The 23,420-nt window shown below is 40.3% G+C and overlaps 2 protein-coding genes across 2 annotated transcripts; one reads left to right on the forward strand and one right to left on the reverse strand.

Moving 5' to 3' along the window:
• The first annotated feature begins 1,128 nt into the window (after positions 1–1,128).
• On the forward strand, positions 1,129–3,369 carry LOC103444484 (uncharacterized). Its single transcript, XM_008383409.4, has 2 exons — positions 1,129–2,695; positions 2,783–3,369. Exons 1-2 carry the CDS (start codon positions 1,654–1,656, stop codon positions 2,866–2,868), a joined length of 1,128 nt encoding a protein of 375 aa, XP_008381631.2. The 5' UTR covers positions 1,129–1,653; the 3' UTR covers positions 2,869–3,369.
• On the reverse strand, positions 3,293–7,988 carry LOC103444483 (pectin acetylesterase 3). Its single transcript, XM_029108700.2, has 12 exons — positions 7,452–7,988; positions 7,118–7,330; positions 6,889–6,962; positions 6,451–6,537; positions 6,248–6,372; positions 6,103–6,163; positions 5,635–5,688; positions 5,418–5,495; positions 4,982–5,087; positions 4,722–4,867; positions 4,276–4,379; positions 3,293–3,719 (listed from the first exon to the last, which is right to left on the reverse strand). Exons 1-12 carry the CDS (start codon positions 7,660–7,662, stop codon positions 3,587–3,589), a joined length of 1,392 nt encoding a protein of 463 aa, XP_028964533.2. The 5' UTR covers positions 7,663–7,988; the 3' UTR covers positions 3,293–3,586.
• Positions 7,989–23,420: the final 15,432 nt, after the last annotated feature.

Here is a 23,420-nt window from a genome sequence, read left to right on the forward strand (position 1 = left end):
AGAAAAGTTAATATTAGTTTATTTTCTATGGTGTTTTAAGTATAGACATATGAAAGCATGTACTTTATGCTTATGCAAATACAATCATGGGGGACATGGATGTCAAGAAAGTATATGGAAGATTCGTAAACAAGTAGAAATTTCACCAAATTATTCAATTGAGATTTTATTTTTTAAATGGGTGTAAAGATAAATTCACATTTTCAATTGCGTTAGTGAGGGTAAATTTAGGGAACTTTAACGAAAAGCTCTCGGTACTGTTCACTTTAACGAAAAATCATATTTTTACACTAAAAAGTCAATCCTGATACTATTCACTTTACCATTTATTTTGTCCTTATCGTTAAAACTCAAAGTTTTCAAGCCCCTTTCATTAGTTTTCTTGTAAATTTAGGTATAAAATTGGGTTTAAAGAAATATTACTACTTTCATTAAAAATAATATGGGTGTAGAGAGTAAGTTTGGTGTAGAAAGGGGTTATATGAGTTTAAATAAAATTTTCCCTCAAAAAACTATCTTAATTATTCACTTATAAGTCACAAGTCTCACTCATCCCTCCCTCAATACAATAATGCAATGTTCTATTAGATTTTAAAACTCAAATGCAAGCACTAGATTGTCAATTCATCGTGTTTCGAGTTTAAACTCTATTATTCTTTTCGTAAGTTCTAATTAATAGTATCGTTCACAATAAAAACTAAAATAACTCAATCTCGTGCAAATGTTGCTTAAAATCAAAACAAGAACTTAGATAGATAAAGTATAAATAAATAAATAACTCTAAAAACCGTGTGTCGAAAGTACTTGTAATCCGGCTAATCAATCTTGTTCATGCATTGGGTTTATGTTTGTTCGTTTCCTCATTTTCTCTAAAGCAAGAATGACTTGCAAAGAATTGAGTACACTTTCTTAATGTCATGTGAGTTGTTCTTTCTCTTAGCATGCAAATAATACCAACTCTTTGTTCGGAGGCCATTAATTTGATTCCGACAAATTCTTGTATCTAAATCTATATTCTTATGTGGGATATTAATTAGAGTTACAAATATGTAATGTGAAGGTATATGATTTGAACTCATGACCAATTATATATTTCAGTTCGGTAAAAATTGAAACAAAATGTTATTTAACACTACGATCTAGTACTATTTTTTTTTATATAAAAAAATGAAAAGAGAAAAGCAGTGGTATTTTATATAAAGAAGATTATACACAAGGGACCCAGCACCACCGTGGGGAGGAAACTTTTTTCTTGTATCGCAAATGGCAAGTGCTCCAAAATTAGTAGTAGAATCGTATAAAGGGGGAGGGCATTGCAGGGATTAACTGAGTGAGACACAAAGGTATTAGAAAAAAGAGGAAATAGGGTAAAGATGAGATGAGGACTAGGTGGGGTTGGATTATGGATATAAATATAATGACCATGGACCACGCCTTTACCTTCTTCTTCTTACCATCAACCAACTCTGCTCAACTCAACTCCTCAATCATCAATTCATCTTCTTCTTCTTCTTCTTTTCACTACTACTCAACAGCTACCACCACTAGCTAGCTATCCATTCCTCAAACGCTTTACCTCGCCAGCGGCAGCGGCAGCGGAGGAAGAGGAAGTCCGGAGAGTCAAGACAGACTGACATACACACACACATATATATGATGGCGTCGGATGAGAGTATGACCATCCGCTCTTGCATCTCCATGCAGGAAGACGAGTATGACGACGGTGATACCGATGACGGGTATGATCATCATTATTTCCATCACCACAACTTGTCCAGGCTTTCCATGTGCACTCGGAGTCGGAGTTCCACCTATGACGACTATGATGACGACCAAGATATTATTATTGCTGATGAGGAGGAGGTTGCTACCTACGCCCTCGACTACTACCATCAAGGCCAACAGCATCAAGATCAAACTCATGCCCGGCAACAAGTTATGACTATGCAAATGTCGCTCTTGTCCATCGAAACCCTTGACGATGGTTATATAGACGACGAGGAGAACGACACATCCTATCACAAACGGCCCAAACAAGTCCTACCAGAAGCTGGCCTCGCATCCGACTCCGACGGGGAACCCGGATGCTACTCGCTTCCCTCAACACCCCCAAGGCGAAGGCGGACTCAAGCTGCTGCTGCTCCGGGCCAACTGTTCAGTTATAAACATCCCAATCCCTTTTTGGTCAAAGAGTATGCCAGCGAGAATGAAGACCAAACAGCAACGAGCCACCATCCCAAGAGGAGCAGGAGGAGAATAGTGAGGAACCGACACTCATGGCTATCGGCATCACCAGAGAGAGGAACCCTTGCTACGAAGAAAGATGAAAATGACAAGGACGAGGACAATAAGGAGAGCATGAAAATGATGATGATGAGGATGTGCACTATTAGTAATCATCAGCAGCAGCTTGATCATTGTCACAGCTTTAGCGGGGAGAGTGATCAGGGCGGCACTAGTGGTCCAGGTACAGGGGTGGTGGTCATAACCAGGCCCAAGGGAGGGAGGAGGTCCCTCTGCATGGACTTGGACGAAGTAAAGGCTTGCAGAGATCTTGGATTTGAGTTGGAGCACCACCAGATGTTGCACGAGACGCCCTCCCGTCTTTCTCACTCCGTCTCCACCGTCGACACGAACACTGCCTGCAGTAGCGGTGCCAACTCCCCCATTGCTAACTGGCGCATCTCCAGCCCTGGTATGTATGCCAGACCTCGAGTTGCTTCTTTTTGAAATTTTGAGTTCTAAACTGCATCATCCCAAGTACTAAATGTCTCTGCTTCAGGTGACGACCCACGGGAAGTCAAGGCTCGACTCAAGGTCTGGGCGCAGGCAGTGGCACTGGCATCCACATCACGACCAGGAAGCTGAGCTAGCTGACTCATTCACAAAAAAATCGTCTATCATCTCAGTTTTGATTTCTTAATAGGTATTTAGTTTACTCCTGAGTCCTGACACTTTTGTTTGAGTACAGAACAGAACAATGAGGCATTTCGGGTCCGCAGGGAGAGTTCCCAGTATGGGGATTGAACATAGTGATAGTATAGTAGTAGCCTTTCCGCTAAGCACATTTTTCTTTCTTCTGCCTTTTGGGTAGATTCTTCCTGTGAGTGTCGGAATTTATGATTGACGCTCCATCTGTATCGAGTTCACCATCTTTCGCTCGTACCTCTGCAGCTTCTCCACATTGTAAATACGACACGATCAATGATTGTCTCATGATGGTAGACTTAGATACACGCTTGATTAAGTTTATCGTGTATGAAAGATTTGGAAGTTTCAGATTGGATATTGATTTAAGTATATATCCTAAATAGGATTGGCATTGATATTGTATTAGTTATGCAACATGTATCCAAAAAATTTCTCCTCTCTGCGTAGTCCTATTATTGTCCAAAAATGTTGTACTACCAAAACTGCTCGAAAGCTCTTAAACAAGAATGACTAAACTAAAACAGAGACAGACGAAGAAACAACGTCATACTTATTTGGGTGAAACTCTGGGTGCATGAGATAAAATCGAGGTAAAGTTTTTAGCCCTAGCTTTTTGCAGTCTCTGCACACACAGAGACAGAGATACCACCTATTATCACTGGGCATACTGTAACCACATGAAGCATCTGGAGCAAATTATGGGCACCGTCAAGACACTTAGCAGATTTAGCACGGTAAAAGACAACCTTGTGGACTGAGAATATGTCACGGACGAAGATAAATCCTCGCTGCATAGTAGAAGAATCATTTCAGTCTCTCAAAATTGAAATCGAGAGAAGAATTTGTAGAAATCTGAGAAGAGAAAGGCATCTGCTCATTTGGATGCTGAATTTACTCGTATGTTGCTAACAAGTTGAAAACTTGGACACCGAATAAACACATGAACAACTATCGAAACCAACACTTTCCCAACTCGAGGACGGAGGCACTCTTTCAAAGCTCTCCATTTTATTGGCCAGTGCCTCACCACAAGGATCTCTTGGTCACTACAAATCTAGTGATTTGTGGGCCAATTGACCTTTTGAAACAAAAGCAATAGAATCTACTACAAGTTGCAACTAACTGAGTCATAAGGAGTACACTACTTAGGAGCCATCAGATTTAAAATCATGAAAAGATTCTAAATCATATTGAGCCACCAGAATCTCTTAATGTCAGAGAAAATGAGGATGACTCCAGCAATTACAAAAACTTTCATAAAAACAAGTAGTAAGTTTATTCCAATAAATGAATAGATACAAATTCCAGAAATGGTAATGGAGTAAGCCATGAATTCTCACTCACTTGGACATAAGATTGTGGCAGGTGTTATCGCAGGGGTATGCGCAGTCAATAGCTTTAACCGGCACTCTATCATAATACCAGTCTCCAACAGACACAGCAATTGCCTGCATAAAAGAAATGTAACTTAATCCATGTCTTTCAAAAACTAATTTCATTTCATCATAAATGACTGTAGAAGCCAAATATGTGCATCTTGAGATTTCGAATGCTACATTTAATCATTCAATGAAAATTGTTTGCTACATTTTACTGCCTGTAATACGGTATTAACAGAATGCTTCTGCCATTCTCATTTAACCGAAATATTTCAAATAGATAATTACAGACAATTTTGTGAGTTCAAGGATGCCTCTGCCCCAGATGAGAATTCACTAAAGTAACCTTTTCTCATCTCAAACTCTTACTATGACTTCCACAACCATTTGAAAACATAGATGGGGTCATACCCTGTTTCCAAGAAGAGGAGAATCATCAGCAAACCATGTATCTTGTCTCTCAGACTGGCAGTGAGCGAAGCAGGAATTTATGAATAATCCGTTTTTATTAGACTTTGAGAAATCACTAACAGCATTGAGCATTTGATTTCTGAAGTCTGCTCCATAGAAGAGAAGAGAAAAGAGAAGATCATTATGCGAGCCTGTTTAAGTTATGAATACATGACAATAAAGCAAATAAAATCAAGACAAGCAAAAAAACTGAGAATCACCTTGGAGAAACTGGATCTGGGATGAGTTACAAAGTGCATAATTTCCTTTGCATTCGTTCCATACTCCATGAGGATCAGCAGATCGAGGGGCTAAACTAGCTTGCACCTGAAGAAAACATATACAGGACTTGGGTCAAACTATCAAAGATTTTGTTAATCATTGGGGCCATGAAATACCAGTAAGTCCTTGGCAATTGGTCTTATTAGTACTGATTGTTGTCCTAAAAGTAACAGTCATATGGTTAAAAACTACGGCTTTCAACTATGCCTCTTATAAGAAGAGAATTTTAAAAATAAAGAATAAACAATGCAGTGGCTTGACAATCCAGTAGTTGCACCAAGCAGACGGTGTTTGAGGAGGTATAGATAAATACTGTCAACCAATAACAACAAGCCCTCCAAATCGTATAATGAAAAAAAATAAAAAGAAGATTACCTGCCATGCATCATAGGCTGCATTGAGAAGAAACATGGGGGTCTTAACATTTGCAACCAAATTCTGAGGAAAAAAGCACTGAGAGAGAGAGAGAGAGAGAGAGAGAGAGAGAGAGAGAGAGAGAGAGAGGGAGGGAGGGAGGGAGGGAGGGAGGGAGGGAGGGAGTTAAAATTGTATTCACACACATACCATAAAATTCAATTAAACAGAGGATTACCGAAGTTGGGTCTAGATGATCGAGACAAGTCTTTGGCAGATTTTTTTGCACTTCCTAAAATTCATAACAAATATCAACATCAGAACAAGCAAAGTGACTGGAGAGTTCTATAAAAGAAGCCCATAAGATGACAATTGAAGTCCATATTGTCTGTGTTACTAGTCAACAAATACTAATGTCCCAAATCTGTGCTACTCATCTCAAATGACCAAAAGCAACTCAAACTGAAGTTGTGAACAGATAGCTGCGGTATTGCAATTAATTTGTAGGCCAGCATGACTACTATTGTTGCGAGTCTTGTGACAAGCTCACAAGCAATACATAGAAAAAGCTAGACTAATTTAGAAAGAAATTTACAATTATAATACAAGCTCTGTCCTTCAAAGGTCAGACCCAGAACTAAACCTAGGTTTTTAATTTAAAATTGGAGGTTAGTCAACCATGAAAGCAGAGACTGAAGAACCCTACCTGCAAGCTAACTACACCTGCATAAAAATTCCTTAATGTGTGCCCACCAGATACATCAGTTCTGCAAAATAAAATAAAAAACAATCACTGGAACCTCAACTGAAGAATGCAAATTGATAGAAGTTATAGAAGATCGGCTCATTACGCATCAAGGAACATTCCAGCATCACTTAGACATTTCACCGTGGTAGTTTCTGGAAACATGTCCCGGAACTCATCACAGTGTAGTATGGATGCCAGACCCCCAGCAGAGCATCCAGAAAGAAAAGCCTGAAACACAATTTAGTGAATAGAAAGTAAAAATATCGAAGCTGACTCCCATTACTAAAAGCAAGTTCAATGCAAAACCTTGTCAGCTTTCTGCATTCCTTTTGACATTAACTCGTCCATGGCAGCCAACCATATCCTTTGCCCTCGAAATTGAAGTTGTGCAGCCTGAAAAGGAGAGATTAGAATATTCAATAAGATTTACAATCAAAAGCTTTTAGTTCTCAAAATAATGAACTCTGCAGTCCTCATGCGTTAAATAGGCATTCAGAAGAATGGTTGTGTGGTTCACTCAAGAATTAAAAATGCTCATTCGTCGATGTAGATATTATCTCTAGTTGACCATGTTGAAAATATTAGGCCAACGATGCAGTGACGGGTTCAGATTTGAATTAAGTGAAGCTAAAGGGTTACAAAATGCTTGTGGGTCACCAGACTAATCCAGAATTGCTAATGATTCCCTTAAAGTTGTAGCGGTTATAGGTCTTAAGTATGAAGGTGATCGATTCCAACACCAACCTCATTCTGACTGTCTCCACTGAAAGATGCCCCGTCGCAATAACGGAGCTTGACTCTGTTCCAGTTGAAGAAATCTGCAAACATGCAACATATAAATTATCAATTAAAAATTAAGCACGTGCAAATAATTAACCAAGACAACGAGAGAGGAGCTGAAAATGCATTTGATTTTGATTTGATACAATAAAAAAAAAAGGCAGCAGCGGGAAAACAAAGCAAACCAACGAACCAGGGTTTTGTTGAGGTTTATTGCTCAATAATCCAGTGAACGGTAACTGCTTTTCCATATACTTGGAAGAACCGCGGCGAGTGGTTTTACGGAAAACACAATTTTTGATTGTATTACACCACCCACCTCCCTCCAACTGAATCAGCCAGCTATTTGCACCCGATCCATACCCACCATGAAGATGGTAACCAGGCAATGTGCCATCCAAACAGACTGCCATTTAAGTATTCATTTAATAATTAACAATGGGTTTAATTTAATTTAATTTAAACAATGGGTTATTAGTTAATAAATAAACGTTGAGTTGAATCAATTCAAAAGAGACGAGACGAACCAGCTCCTTTGGAAGCCGCAGAGTCGATAAGAGTGAGGCCAACCTTGAGCTCAGGCGCCGCCGCTGCTGCCGCCGCATCCTCCTTGTCGGCAAACTGAAACTCTAACGAAGATGGCTGTTTCTCATATTTCTGGGATCCGTTTGCATCCGCTGCCGCCAATGCCACCGTCACCACCACCAACCACGGCCACCACCACACAACATGCTTCATTCTTCCTCGATCCTCTCTGCTCTCCTCCTCCTCAAGCAAGCTCTCTCTCAACTTGGAATTCTCAAACTCGTATTAGAATTTAGAATTTAGAATTTAGCTCCATATAACTAATTACGCAGAAAATAACAATCGAGTGGGTTAAGTGAATTCATTAAAGTCCAAAAAAGGAAAGAGAAAAAACTCTCTCTTTTTCTATTTTTCTATTTTTCTATTTTTCTTCGAATATGTTCAAAAAAGCATCCGTAAAAGTGGTCATTAGTCAGTCATAACAGTGACTGTGCTTACTGCTGAGTGAGGAGGGAGAGAGAGAGACAGAGACTCGTCTTGTCTATCTAATTTTAATAATTCTCCTTTATACAGCTGTTTCCATCATCCTTTTTCTTTTGCGACCTATTACTAGTGGTGAATGATGATTGCCCAAGTTCAAGTTCAAAGTTAACATAGCAATATTCATTTTGGGGAAGGATTGCCAAAGTAATACGATTGACTAAACGAACCGTTTAACTATTTATTAGAGTTTGTTTGTATCATATTTGACCAATTCTGAAACTACTGAGCACAACCAATGTTATACTGTCAAGGACCCAGAAGAGTTTCCTCCGAACCAGAAGGCCAATTATAATGCGACACGTGTTGACATCAGAAGCTAATCACACAACAACACGTGTCAACATCAGAAGCCAATCACAACACGACACGTGTCAACATCAGAAGCCAATCACAACACGACACGTGTCAATGTCAGAACAAAGTTAGAAACTCTTCTATAAGAGGAGATCATTCTCCCATAATATTTTCTAATGTCATTTGTACTAAATCATTTACTAGTACTAATTAAAGGAGAGCTTAAACTTATGTACTTGTGTAAACCCTTCACAATTAATGAGAACTCCTCTACTCCGTGGACGTAGCCAATCTGGGTGAACCACATACATCTTGTGTTTGCTTCCCTGTCCCTATCCATTTACATATTTATCCATACTAGTGACCGGAACAATCTAGCGAAGGTCACAAACTTAACACTTTCTGTTGTACCAAAGTCCTCACTGATTTTGTGCATCAACATTTGGTGCCGCCTATGGGAACGACACTTATTCCCACTCTCTTCAGTTTTGTTAAGCTGGTTTCCACTATTCGTATACTCTCTTTTGACCAAGCATCCATTTCTAACATGGGGAGCGAAAGAAGCCACAACACGCAGAATGACACCCCCATCGAACCTAGTGTGAAACAACGAAAGAAGGAACAAAAGAAGTTTGCTCTTCAGGCTAAAGTCGATGAGCTGGAGGCTCGGAATAACAAGATAGCGATGAAGAATGAGATCCTCCAAGAGCAGTATGAGAAGGTATTCGAGATGCTCCACGAGGCTAGATATACTAAAAAACATGAGCTCATCACCCCTGTGGAAGTCAACCATCAACTGGGTGCCCCCTAACACGGAGGGTCATTCGCCCTCGACATGGGTATTCCTGTTGAGGAGTGAGCTACTCATCGAAATGGCGACCAACATGAGACTTCTCTCAACCCAGCTGCTTCGACCCGAAGCAGGAAGAGTGGAGGAAGGCACCTCTTTACAGAAGAAGTGGAAGGATCGAAAATCGTCTTTCACAACTATTGAGTGTTGGAAATATGTCCTAAAACCAATCATATGATGATACTTTACAGACATTTCACATGTTAAACTAATCTAATTTAATATCAAGGGCAAAGATTATTGTTTTAAGCCGTCTCATATAAATGTTATATGCTTAAACGATAAGTCCAAGGAATATGTAATTAGGAGAATGTAATTTAAAGAAGTTAGATTCATGAGACCATTATCTTTCGTATACATATCCTAAACGTTCCTGATCATAGGATTGCCAATTGGGCATTGACAGTCCGTTAAGATCAGTATGTGCTATGTCTTCTCTTAATGAGAGTGACTGGTCTCGAGTCATTGGTGTGACTGACACCAAGACAAGTACGTAGGTGCTCAATAAGGAATGAGTTCACTGAACACGATCAACGAAGAGTTCTCATACTCATGTCACATGAGAACTCATGGTTGAGATAATGCAAAGTAGTCCTTTGACCTGAGGCATCATAGTTGTCTTGTGGTTAGGTCCTTGATCTTTGATTATGTCAAAGTCACTCCATTCGCGGGGGTCCACGGCATAGTTGGGGTTAAGCCACTTCACCATGGAGGCAAGTGAATGCACAACAAGGGATCTCTAACCTTCAAACCGTTTGAGGGAGAATACTCAATGATATGATTAAGAATCTCTGGCCAAAGTATGAATGAGATTTAGGAAGTCGTTCCAAATCACATTCAAGGTAATCATATAAGTAAATGAATCACATTGGATAGTAGACATGAATAAACTATCAAACCAAACAATGTGGTCAAGAGTATTGTATTAGAGAAAGACCGTATTGCATTGTAATCCTAAACTGAATAGGTTCTCCACCTTTTTTGATTAGCTTGGGTAACCATGATATACTGCTAGGTGTCACTCATGGTTTGTGGAAGCCCTAAACGTGTATAATCACTAAGGGGAGAATTGAAAGTAAGTTTCAATTCACAATCAATTTGAAAGAGTTCTAATCGCCCACTGCCTCGCTAAAATGAACCTAATGGATTGTACACCGTGTAAGTAGAGATTGAAGAAACAACGGAGATGAGTAAGGATAATTAAATGGTTTAATTATTTATTTATGGCAATGATTAATTAATATGTTAATTAATCAAACGAATAAAGTTCGTTAAAAGAGCACGGGTTAGTTTTGGGCCTCAAGGCCCAATGGGCTTTGAACGTCAAGCTCATTGACTTAAGTTGTATGACAACTTAATGACAAATAATTCACAAAGGCCTAAAAAGCCCAATGAAACCCTATGGCCGGCCATATTGATAAAGGAGTGGGTTTTGGACTTAATTACAAGTTTTCCACTCCAATGAATGTAGGTATAAATATGACTTTATAGCCAAACTTCATTTAGGGTTTCTTTTGGAGAAAAGATGAGAACACAAACTCTCTTTTCTCTCTAAAGAGGCTAGCCACCCTAGAAGAAAATAGCTAGTAATCTTATTTCCTCTAGGTCACTCATTTCTTCATCAATTTTTCCTTGGTGTGGAGACTTAGAGGTTTTCAACTTTGAGAACTTGGAGAAACCAATTCTTCCATCCAAATCCATGGAGATAAGAAGCAAGGAATGAAGGTCCTATCTCTTGGGTGATTATCCTTTGCTTATGCAAAGAGGAATCAACAAAGGTATAAATTTCTCAACTCACTTTGTTTTGAGTTGAGTCTTGGTTCACTTAACTACTAGGCTTTGAATTTCATGGGTAATGTTTTGTTTTGAATGCATGCAAGCATGATTCCGCCTTTAATTGTTAATTGCATGCTATATAGATGTTGCTCAAATGAACATGTTTTTCACAAAATTTCCTTCATTGAGACTTCTTAAAGTAATGTCAAGACAATCTCATCCATGTAAGCTTGAAGATCAATGACCCAAGGGTCTCTAAAAGACTCGGTCCCCTCCCATGTCCCAGGCCAGCTACCAATTTGGGGAAGAGGCAACAAGTCCAAGAAAAACACGAAGGTATAGGGGACTCAGAGACGTTTCGACAGATATACCTTGGAAGTTAGTACGGCGAGTCCAGGGATAAATCACATGTTCTTGACCAAACCTTCGTACTTCCAAAAGGAGATGGAGATTTATGAAAGAAATCTCCAGTGGTACATGACTCCACTCAGGACCCTCTTGTCCTACAGCTTCTTGTCCTACAGCTCCTTAAGGAAGTAAACAAGTTGAAGGCCGAACGACAAGCTAAGATACCTGATTGGAACCAACCTAGGTCTGGCCCTTTTACAAGAAGGATCATCGACACCCCCTCCAAGAAAATACAAAGCAGAAGCTTGGCTTGCAACTCTATACTGGAAAGGAGGACTCGATTGAACACCTTAACCTCATTGAGTCCACCATGGCATACCAGATGCACACCGACGAAAAACGATGTCTTCTCTTCCCTTCCATCCTCTCTGACAAAGCTCTAAATTTGTATTGCCATTTTCCACCTGAGACGGTATATTCATTTGAGGAATTGAGGAAACTGTTTGTTTCTCAACATATTTTCCAGACCGATCGCTTGCACTTTACGGATGACTTGTACACTATTCTCCAGAAGCCAGACGAGTCATTATGTATGTATGCTGGCTGCTTCAGCCATGAGTATTCCCGTCGTGCCGAGGCAGACGACAAGACTACCCTCAAAGCCTTCACGGCAAGCGTACGTGATTGTTTCTTCAAGTACATAATCAATGCCAACACTTGGAAGACTTACTTTGAGGTAATGGTATAAGCTTACAACTATGCCTCCGCTGAGGCAATGACATATCAAGGGAAACCCCCCCACACCCACCCCTTATCAGCAAGTAGAGAGTGGAAGCCAGATCCAACCAAATGAGAAGACCTCGACCTTCCAAACGGCAGTGGTGCTTTCCCTTGCCTTACTTAATACTTCGCCAAATCAATAGACATATCAATCTTAGGGAAAAAAGAAAGATTTCAATCCTTACCAGTCTCATTTTAGTAAAAGGAGTAAGGGACACTATTGCGATAACCAAGGGTATTGCCACGATAATGCCCCCCTCAGGCAGTTAACATAGTGGGCCAAACACGTGTCAAGACAGGCCCTACCCCGAGGTATGAGACATACACACCTTTGAACGCCACATGTGTGGCCATTTACCCCAGTATAGCACACCTGATACCGAAGCCAATGCCGAGGCAGTAGGGTTACAAGCCCACGAAGAACACGGGCACATTTTGCTGCTACCACGAGCATAACGGCCATGACGGCAAAAAATGTATCATCCTTCATGATCATATTGAAGCTTTGGCGCGTGAAGGAAAAATTGATCGATTCCTCCTTCACCCTTCAAGGGATAACCGTAACCAACGCTAAGTGAATGTGATATATTCCATAAGTGGCGACACACCCATATCTGAATCTTCCAATAGGGCCATGAAAAACAATGAACGAGCTTTAAGGCCTGGCCACCAAGTGTTTCACATGGAAGACATCAGGAGAGGCAAGTATCAAAAGCCTAACTGGGATCCAATATGTTTCTACCATGAGGAAGAAAGAGATATCATCTACCCTCACAACGACCCATTGATCGTGGAAGCTCACATAGCCAACTTTGAAGTATGACGAATCCTGGTAGACACGGGGGCTTCGGTAAATATCATGTTTGCTGAAGCTTTCAGGGCACTTAATGTAGCTGAACACTTACTCGATCGCTCGATTTCTCCTCTGATAAGCTTCTCCGATGATATCGTGCAACCTATAGGGAGCATACACTTACCTTTCATCATTGGTACATGCCCTTACACAGCTACCATTACCACTAACTTCCTGGTAGTTGATTGCCCAACGGCATACAATGTCATCTTTGGATGCACATACATCAATGATCTCAAGGCCATGGTATCCACATATATGTTGTTGATGAAATTTCCAACCCCCTATGGCAATGGTTACATCAAAGGAGATCAACTTAGTGCACGGTCATATTACAACACTTTGATCAAGCAATAACACATGCCTGTGCCCAAGGAAACCTTTTCTATACATGACCAAGTCATAAAGACCAGCCCGGACGAAGTCAACTTGGATGTTCACGGTGGCAACAGTCAACTCGACGATCCTCGAGATGACACTCTTATTATCTATTTATTAGTATAGGCTTCAGCAGTAAGTTCCGTTCTCATTTGAAATGATGGTAATGTCGAACGACATGTCTACTATGATGGCAAGGCCTTACAAGATGCAGAGATATGATACTTCAACATTGAGAAATTGGCTCTAGCATTGGTCATGTCTGCTAAAAAACTTCGCCTCTACTTCTAAGCATACTCCATCATCATGCTTATCAATCATCATTTTCGACAGATACTCCAAAGTCCTGACACTTAGGGATGAATGATAAAATGGGCGATAGCATTGGGTGAGTTTGACATCTCCTACCAACCAAAGCCAGCTGAGAAGGGCCAAGTAGTGACATACTTCATCGCTGACTTCACATATCCTGTTGGCATTGTTTCTATGCTTAAAGAAGTGGTTTTATTACCCTCGGAAGCTCAGAAAATAAAACCAACAGCCCCAGCATGGAGTCTATATGTTGATGGCTTGTCCAACCAACAGGGTTGTGGAGCAGGACTAGTCCTTATGACCCCTGACAAAGTGGCGATGAAGTATGCTATTCGTTTCAAATTCAAGGCGTCGAACAATGAGGCCGAATATGAAGCCCTCATAGCAGGCTTACGTTTAGCCAAACACCTTGAGGTTAAACGAATTGATATCTTCAGTGACTCCCAATTGGTGGTTAACCAGGTCACCAACAACTTTGACGCTAAAGATAGCTCCATGGCAGTATATCTGGCACAAACACAATTGTTGCTTAAGCACTTCCATTACCAGATCACCCAAATTCCTCGAGCGACAAAAAGTCATGCAGATGCTTTGGCTTACCTCGCCTTAGCGGTGGAAGACAAGTTTGGGAGAAAAATTCAGGTCGAATTGTTGGCAGCACCAAGCACCATGGCTGCAAAAATGTGTAACTTACAACATGGGGATAGTTAGATTACCCCGATTTATAGATTCTTTTCTTATGGCACCCTTCCAAATGACAAAGTCCAAGCTAAGCAGATTCGATACAAGACTACCCGTTACTTGATCATTAATGACCAATTCTACAAGCGGGGTTTTAACCTACCATACCTAAAATGCCTTACGCTTGCAGAGGCGAAAATTATCATTCGCGAAATACATGAAGGGGTCTGTAGAGATCATGTTGTATCTCGATCCCTGGCACATAAGGCTTTTCACCAAGGATATTACTGGCCAACACTTCACCAAGATGCCATTAGAATATCTCTCTCATGTGATAAGTGTCAACGCTACGTAACTATTCTTCACTCCCCTCCCGAGCTGTTCACTCATATGATCAGCCCTTGGCCCTTGGCCCAATGGGGACTTGATTTGATCGACCTAGTGCCTGCAGGGAAGGGTAAGGTCCGCTTTGCAATCATTGCAGTTGATTACTTCACAAAGTGGGCTGAAGTAGAACCCTTGGCAACTATTACTGAGGCATAAATAGAAGACTTCGTATGGAAGAACATCCTTTGTAGATTCGGCATTCCCAATACGATAGTCACTGATAACGGGCGACAGTTCGACAACAATAAGTTCATGATGTTTTGCTCTAAGTTCAACATCAACTTATGTTTTGCCTGCCCAGCTCATCCTCAGTCTAATGAACAAGTCAAAGCTATCAACAAAATAATCAAGCGAACTTTAAAAACCAGCTTGGACAAAGCTAAAGGTTGTTGGCCATAATTTGTACCCAAGTTCTTTGGTCATACTGCACTTCGTATCGAATATCAACAAGAGAAACCCCATTCTCACTTGCCTTTGGTATAGAGGCAGTTGTCCTAGTTAAGCTTGAGCAAGCAACGTTCCGAGTCCAGAACTACGTGCAAAACGAAAATGACAAACAACTTACTCTCAACTTAGATCTAGTCAAGGAACACAGAAACCAGACTCACTTAAAGAATGTCGCCTACAAGCAGGGCATCTCTAACTACTATGACTTAAGGGTCAAACCTCATTCTTTCAAAATGGGGGACTGGGTATTGAAGAAAAGATTACTCTGCGACAGAGTCCCGAGTGAAGGAACACTTAGTCCAAACAAGGATGGACCGTTTGAAGTTGTTGGCATCAGTCGCCCTGGCTCCTACAAGCTTAGAAGCTCCGATGGCAAGACCCTTGGCCATCCATGGAACGCTGATCACTTAAGGTACTATTACAAGTAAACTAATATTGTACAAGTGTTAAGCTTCAGCCGTTCGACATCCTATGTAACGAAGACTATTTGGCATGAATTCAATAAAGAGGTGATTTAGACAACTCGGTCCTAATTCTCTTTCATTCCTAGCAATGAAACATTTAGGTTCAAAACTTCAACATGAATGTTTCCAACATGAAACAAAGTCCAAGTATACGTCAACAAGACTATACAAATAAACGAACAGCTTCACAATATATTCGTTCAATCATACATTCAAACACATTCATACATAAGCCAACTGTGCTTCGAAAGGGTTCAACATACTTTGTGTCATTCGACACTTGCTACAATGTGACTCGACACCTTGCCTTTATTCTCACCAACTAGGTGATGAAATGTGAAGAATGAACTCATCTTCATGCTACCAACCAGGTGATGAAATGTACAACCCGTACTCTCATTCATGCCACCAACCAGGTGATGAAATGTACAACCCGTACTTTAATATCATTTAGCAACTTGCCACTCATGCCACCAACTAGGTGAAGAAGGAACTTATCTTCATGCCATAACCCAAGTGATGAAATGTACAACCTGTACTCTCCTTCATGCCACCAACCAGGTGATAAAATGTGCAACCCGTACTCTAATATCATTTGGCTACTTGCCACTCATGCCACCAACCAGGTGAAGAAGGAACTCATCTTCATGCCACAAACCGGGTGATGAAATGTACAACCCGTACTCTTCTTCATGCCACCAACCAGGTGATGAAATGTACAACCCGTACTCTAATATCATTTGGCTACTTGCCACTCATGCCACCAACCAGGTGAAGAAGGAACTCATCTTCATGCCACCAACCAGGTGATGAAATGTACAACCCGTACTCTTATTCATGCCACCAACCAGGTGATGAAATGTATAACCCGTACTCTAATATCATTTGGCAACTTGCCATTCATGCCACTAACCAGGTGAAGAAGGAACTCATCTTCGTGCCACCAACTAGGTGATGAAATGTGATGAAAGGTGATAAAGGAACTCACATTCGTACCACCAACCAAGTGATGAAAGCAACTCACAATTCATTCCACCTACCAGAAGACGAGTGGTACAACTTGTATATGTGAACTCCTAACATTCACAAATAATCAAAAACTCTCAAGGTTGACAACTCAACTAGGGGAACACTTATGCCCAACAAGAGTTATAGTCACCAACAAAGTCTTATTGCAAGCCAACAACAACTTCAGTCTATGGCATACGAAGATCAAGCTATTCAGCCCTCTTGCATCTTATTCAGACATTTCTCCTCTGTAACAATGCAAACACTACAACTCGTAAAAAGCTTCACACACTCTTGATCAAGATAGTGTGAAGCAAAACCAATTTATGGTGCCAACAAGAGCTTCATCAAAGGAGTTCAACCACAATTCTCAAAAGCTTCACACACTCTTGATCAAGACAGTGTGAAGCAAAACCAATTTATGGTGCCACCAAGAGCTTTATCAATGGAGGCCAACCACAATTCTCAAAAGCTTCACACACTCTTGATCAAGACAGTGTGAAGCAAAACCAATTTATGGTGCCAACAAGAGCTTCATCAATGGAGGCCAACCACAATTCTCAAAAGCTTCACACACTCTTGATCAAGACAATGTGAAGCAAAACCAATTTATGGTGCCAACAAGAGCTTCATCAATGGAGGCCAACCACAATTCTCAAAAGCTTCACACACTCTTGATCAAGACAATGTGAAGCAAAACCAATTTATCAAGACAATGTGAAGCAAAACCAATTTATGGTGCCAACAAGAGCTTTATCAAAAGAGTTCAACCATAATTCTCAAAAGCTTCACACACTCTTGATCAAGACAGTGTGAAGCAAAACCAATTTATGGTGTCAACAAGAGTTTCATCAATGGAGGGCAACCATAATTCTCAAAAGCTTCACACACTCTTGATTAAGACAGTGTGAAGCAAAACCAATTTATGGTGCCAACAAGAGCTTTATCAAAGGAGTTCAACCATAATTCTCAAAAGCTTCATACACTCTTGATCAAGAAAGCATGAAGCAAAACCAATTTATGGTGCCAACAAAAGCTTCATCAATGAAAGGCAACTACAACTCGTAGAAAGCGTCACACACTCTTGATCAAGACTATTCGAATCAAATTCAATTTGTATGGTTCATCCAATCTTTCGACTACTACAAGGCGTGGCTTGCATCACAATCTTTTGCTCAACAGTGTGGAAGCAAAATTTGTATATGTTGTCTCTCCCACATTTTCAAATTTCTAGTTTCCAAAAAAAAAAGGAAATTGGAAAATTCAACAAATTTCTAGTTTCCCAAAAAAAAAAATAAAGGGAAATTCAACAAAGCTTCATCAATGGAGGACAACTACAAATTCTCAAAAGCTTCACACTATCTTGATCAAGATAGTGTAAAGCAAAATCAATTCATGGTACCTAACAAAGCTTCACCACAAAAGCTTCACCAACAAAAGCTTCATCTATGAAGGACAACTAAAAATTCTCAAAAGCTTCACACTATCTTGATCAAGATAGTATGAAGCAAAATCAATTCATGGTACCCAATAAAAGCTTCAACTCCAAAGCTTCACTTACAAAGCTTCAACTCCAAAGCTTCACTTACAAAGCTTCAACTCCAAAGCTTCACTTACAAAAGCTTTACCTACAAAGCTTTAACTCCAAAGCTTCACCTACAAAGCTTCAACAGAAAAGCTTCACCCACAATAGATTCACCTACAAAAGCTTCAACCTTAAAAACTTCACTAACAAAAGTTTCACCCACCACAAAAGCTTCATCTACAAAAGCTTCACCCACAAAAGCTTCACTTACAAAAGCTTCACTCCACAAAAGCTTCACTTACAAAAGCTTCACCCACAAAAGATTCACCCATAAAAGCTTCACCAACAAAAGCTTCACCCACCACAAAAGCTTCAACACAAAAGCTTCACCTACAAAAACTTCACACTATCTTGATCAAGATAGTGTGAAGCAAAATCAATTCATGGTACCCAACAAAGCTTCAACCTCAAAGCTTCACCTACAAAGCTTTAACACCAAAGTTTCACCTACAAAGCTTAATATATATATATATATATATATATTAAGAAATTCGAAAATTCGGAAATTTGAAATTTCGAAAATTCAAAAAAAAAAACAAAACAAAATTGCCTAGGCCTTCTCTTCTTTGGGCCTAACAACTTTCATAACAAATATATATGAAGGAGGAGTTTTGGGCTACACTTAGAAACGAAATGCCTCATTCGTCAACTCTCTCGACCGGAGACTTGGGGAACTCCTACCATATGCTACTGCACCTTGATACTCGGAAGTCTCACGACCACTCAGTGACCTGGATTTTTCAAGTCTCTAACCGAGAAGTTTTCCTCGCTCAGGAAATTAAGGGAGCACTACCTCAATGTACATGTTTCACTCTCAAAGCTTCAACATACAAGCTTCAACAAAAGAAAAAATTCAAAGAACTTAGTGAAGAAGGCCTTGGTGTATATAACACAATACGTTGAAATGAAGCAAAACTTGTTTATTGATATCTCCGATAAGTTACAAATATGTACATATACATGAATCAAAATAAACAAACAAGAGGGAGCCTTCACAAAGGTTGCTCAGGAGAAGTCTCAGTAGTCGGCAGAGCCCTAGAAAAAAGAGGCACCGAAGGGTGATTATTCGGAGCTTCAGTACTAGGCAAAACCCCAGAAGGAGGAGGCACCGAAGGTTGATTATTTGGAGCTTCATTACGCGGTACAGCCCCAGAAGACGAAGGCAATAAATGCCTTTGGAACAAACTCACAAACCTTTGATGATCAAGTAAAATTTGACCATCAGATTCCTGCAGCTGGTCGAGCTTCTTCTTCATGTTTGTAGCATAGTCATGTGCGAGCCTATGCAACTGTTTATTTTCATGCTTGAGCCATCTGATCTCCTATTTGAGACTTATCACTTCAGCAGCCAATGATTCAACTTGGCGGGTTCGAGCAAATAAGCGTTAGGCCATAGTAGACACAGAACCTGCACACTGAACACTGAGAGCCAGAGAATCCTTAACAGCCAACTCATCAGACCGTTTGGAAAGTAGTTTGTTATCTTTGGGAGTGAGAAGATTCATGGCCACCACCGCAGCGGTCATATCATTCTTCATCACAGAGTCCCCAACGGTAAGATGACCAGTAGGGGATAAGAAAGATGGACGTTATATGTTGTCTTAAGAAGGCATGGCTGTCTCTTCATCAAAGTTCAAGTCAAAACGACGGTCGGATAGGCCAGACATTCTCAGAAATGATGAAGGAGAAATGAGGTGCAATAAATCTCTGAAGTACAAAAATAAAGGGAAAATTCCTGCAAGCAATAACTCTCTGAACGTACTTCTTGCACACAATTGGTGCCCCTATAAAAGAAAGGGCAACATGGTCGTTGGTTCAAAAATCGAAGAGGCACCACTCTCTGGATTTCGAGAAGCAGATTTTTTTGAATAAAATATGTCGACAATCCCCACACGTAACATCAGCTCCTCGGGTACCACAAATAACTTTGCCAAAGATCTCTGACAAAGTTTAGACACATAAATTTTGAAGGTCCAGCTACCCTACCATTACCCACAAGGGTAAACACCACTGTTTGATAACTAGAAAGTCCATGTGTGTGTCAACCTCTGTGCTCCGTGGCAAGGCAGACTGGAAAAAATGCCCAACCTTTACTCACATCGAGAAAACACTCCCAACAGGTTACTGGCTAAAAAATCAAAGAGGCACCACTCCCCGACTCTAGAGAGCTAGACTCACAACAGAATTGCTTTCTCAAAAATTGAAGAGGCATTGCTATCTGACTCTCGAGAGCTAGACTCACAACATGATTGCTTTTTCAAAAATCGAAAAGGCATCACTCTCCGAATCTCAAGAGCCAGACTCTCAACGGGATTGCTTTCTCAAAAATCGAAGAAGCACCGCTCTCCGAATCTCGAAAGCCAGATTCCCAACATGATTGCTTTCTCAAAAATTGAAGAGGCACCGTTCTCCAAATTTCGAAAGCCAGGTCCCCGACAGGATTGCTTGTTCGAAAATCGAAGAGGCATCGCTTTCTGAACTTTGAGAGCCAGATTTCCTTGGATAAAGCTTATATGCAATCTTCACACACAACATCAGCTTTCCAGATACCACAGACTACTTTTTCAAAGTGCTTTGACAAAATTAAAACACGTGAATCTTGCAGCTCCCACTACATTGCTATAACCGAGAATGGTAAAAGAACAACGTTATTACTCGCTGTTGGGACAATTCCTATATATGTCGACCTTCATCCTCCACAGCCAGGCAAACCTACAAATAAAAAAAAATGCTCAACTTTTCTTCACATCCGAGATGGCACTCTTAGCAAAGCTTATTTTCCCCCCGATAATACCTCTGCAAACAAGCAACACCAGAGCCAGAGTATTTTATATCATCAGGGTTAAAAGCAAGAGTATCCTATATCATGCTTTTTCCTTGTCTTTTCCTTTGACCTTGTTCTTACTTGCAATATAATGAGAATGAGAGCAATCAATCAGCACTTGGAATCAAGCTTCTAGTCAGGAACTGACTACCTGAAACTCCTTGCCTGATTACTTACCTGGCATTGCTCTCGAGTACTCATCTTTAACATCTTATGCTTCTAGAAAAGATACCACATTTACCTGAAGAACATATAGGGCAAGTGATAAGGATACAAGGAAGCATGTGGAGACAAGCGCAACAGAACACGTGCCGATTCATCTATTACTTTGTCAACAGCAAAAGTATCTCATATCATCAAGGTTGAACACACTCTTGATTTGATGGACTTGTTTTGACCCTCAAATTCTTGAGTCGACCTTATACAGGAAACCAGAAAACCCTCAAGCCTAGTTCAAGAATAAGCCTGTGGAAAATTACTTAGTCAAAAGCAAAAGTATCTCATATCATCTCTTTTCCTTTTTCTTCTCTTTATCCTTCCTGCTGCCTGCAAGGTAGGGAGAATGAGAACAATCAGCCGGAACTCGAAATCAAACTTCTGATCTGGGACTGATTGTTGGGAGCTCTGATTGCTTACCTTATCTGTCACCTCTTTCGGCGGATCTCCTAGCTCGGCGACTTGGGGGACTCCTATTACTTGGTTTGTATCGCGCTTGACCAAGCCTGAAACTACAAGCAAGCTTCACGTGAAATTGATATATTACCTTGTGCATCTCCACCGGTTAAAGATACCACCCCTGGATGGAGGAAAAGTACTTTCAGAGAAGATGCCACATCTACATATGAGATAGATAAGGCAAGTGAAAACAATACCACACTTCAGTACTTAGAAGTTTTGTGATTATTCAACGGCTTGGATCTTGCAAGTCCCCAACCGAGGAGCTTCCCTTACTTGGGAACTTAGGGGAGCACCGTTTGTACCATGCTTGACTAATCCCGAAACTACTGAGCATCGGTCAACGTTATACCGTCAAGGACCTAGAAGAGTTTCATTCCAACCAAGAGGCCAATCATAGTGCGACACGTGTCGACATCAGAAGCCAATCACAGCGCGACACGTATCAACATCAGAAGCCAATCACAACACGACATGTGTCAATGTCAGAACAAAGCTAGAAACTCTTCTATAAAAAGAGATCATTCTCCCACAATATTTCCTAATGTCATTTGTACTAAATCATTCACTAGTACTCACTAAAGGAGAGCTTGAACTTATGTACTTGTGTAAACCCTTCACAATTAATGAGAACTCCTCTACTCCGTGGACGTAGCCAATCTGGGTGAACCACGTACATCTTGTGTTTGCTTTCCCTGTCCCTATCCATTTACATACTTATCCACACTAGTGGCTGGAACAATCTAGCGAAGGTCACAAACTTAACATTTTCTGTTGTACCAAAGTCCTCACTGATTTTGTGCATCAACAGAGTTAACTAAAAAAAAAAAATCTTAATTACACTATGTTTGGATAAGAAAAATAAACTTGAAATTTCGATAAAAATCTAAATTTATAAATTAACATGCACCAATTCATTTGTTTAGATTCATAAACATAGAAATTCAAAATTTTCACGTGGAAAAAAATCTTGGAATTTGGAACCTCCAATTCCCAAGTTTAAGTTTCATGTAAATATGTGTCAGTTCTAAATTTTCATGAGTGAGGGTTTAAAAATAACAAATTCTAGTTTAAATTCCATTGTTCTTTTAGGTTAACCAAATAAGAAAATTTATATATTCTAGAAAATAAAATTCCGTCATTTTAAAATTCTTTAGTAACCTTATATTTCCTCATCCAAACAGAGTAATTTTAATTCCAATTATAAGTACCAAGTTAAGTAAATCAGTGCTTAAAAATCTTGAACAAAAACTGCTACTAATCCTTTAATAGACAAGTATTATTTTGAAAAAGATAAACAATTTAGTTAATCAGTTCTCCAAACTGAGATTCGTATTTGCTTCCATCAAATGATCCAATACAACTTTACAAAGAGATGAGGCGTTTGCACTTGAAGAGCTATAAGAGTAGTTCCACCGGAACACCATTAGGCTGGCACCCAGTAAAAAAAAAGGGCTGGGACTCAATCAATCCACTCCAGCCCGTTCAATTGGCTGGCATCCAGCCCAAGCTGGTCTCCAGACCAGCCTAGAATTGACAGAGCCAAGTACCGGGCTATTAGCGTGCTTTTTTTGGGAATGGCGTCGAGGAAACGCAAGATGACTGAGCAAGAAGAAAAACAGCTGGTGGCGCCGGCGAAATCAAGCTGGTGACCCGTTGCCCGACGCCCTCATCTTCGCCTTCCTCCTTCTCCTCACCTACTCAATCTTCATCGGCATCGTCGACATCCGCTCTTACTTCCTCCCGCTCTTCCTCTCATTGCCGCC

Source organism: Malus domestica, chromosome 09 (assembly GCF_042453785.1).
Source record: "Malus domestica chromosome 09, GDT2T_hap1".
In the NCBI taxonomy this organism is placed as follows: Eukaryota; Viridiplantae; Streptophyta; class Magnoliopsida; order Rosales; family Rosaceae; genus Malus; species Malus domestica.

Coding starts and splice junctions, on each gene's coding strand:
- LOC103444484 (XM_008383409.4), top strand. CDS start 1,654: ATGATGGCGTCGGATGAGAGTATGACCATCCGCTCTTGCATCTCCATG. Junction 2,696..2,782: donor CTGGCGCATCTCCAGCCCTG/GTATGTATGCCA, acceptor TCTCTGCTTCAG/GTGACGACCCACGGGAAGTC.
- LOC103444483 (XM_029108700.2), bottom strand. CDS start 7,662: ATGAAGCATGTTGTGTGGTGGTGGCCGTGGTTGGTGGTGGTGACGGTG. Junction 7,331..7,451: donor TGCGGCTTCCAAAGGAGCTG/GTTCGTCTCGTC, acceptor CTTAAATGGCAG/TCTGTTTGGATGGCACATTG. Junction 5,088..5,417: donor CAGCCTATGATGCATGGCAG/GTAATCTTCTTT, acceptor TGTTTTCTTCAG/GTGCAAGCTAGTTTAGCCCC.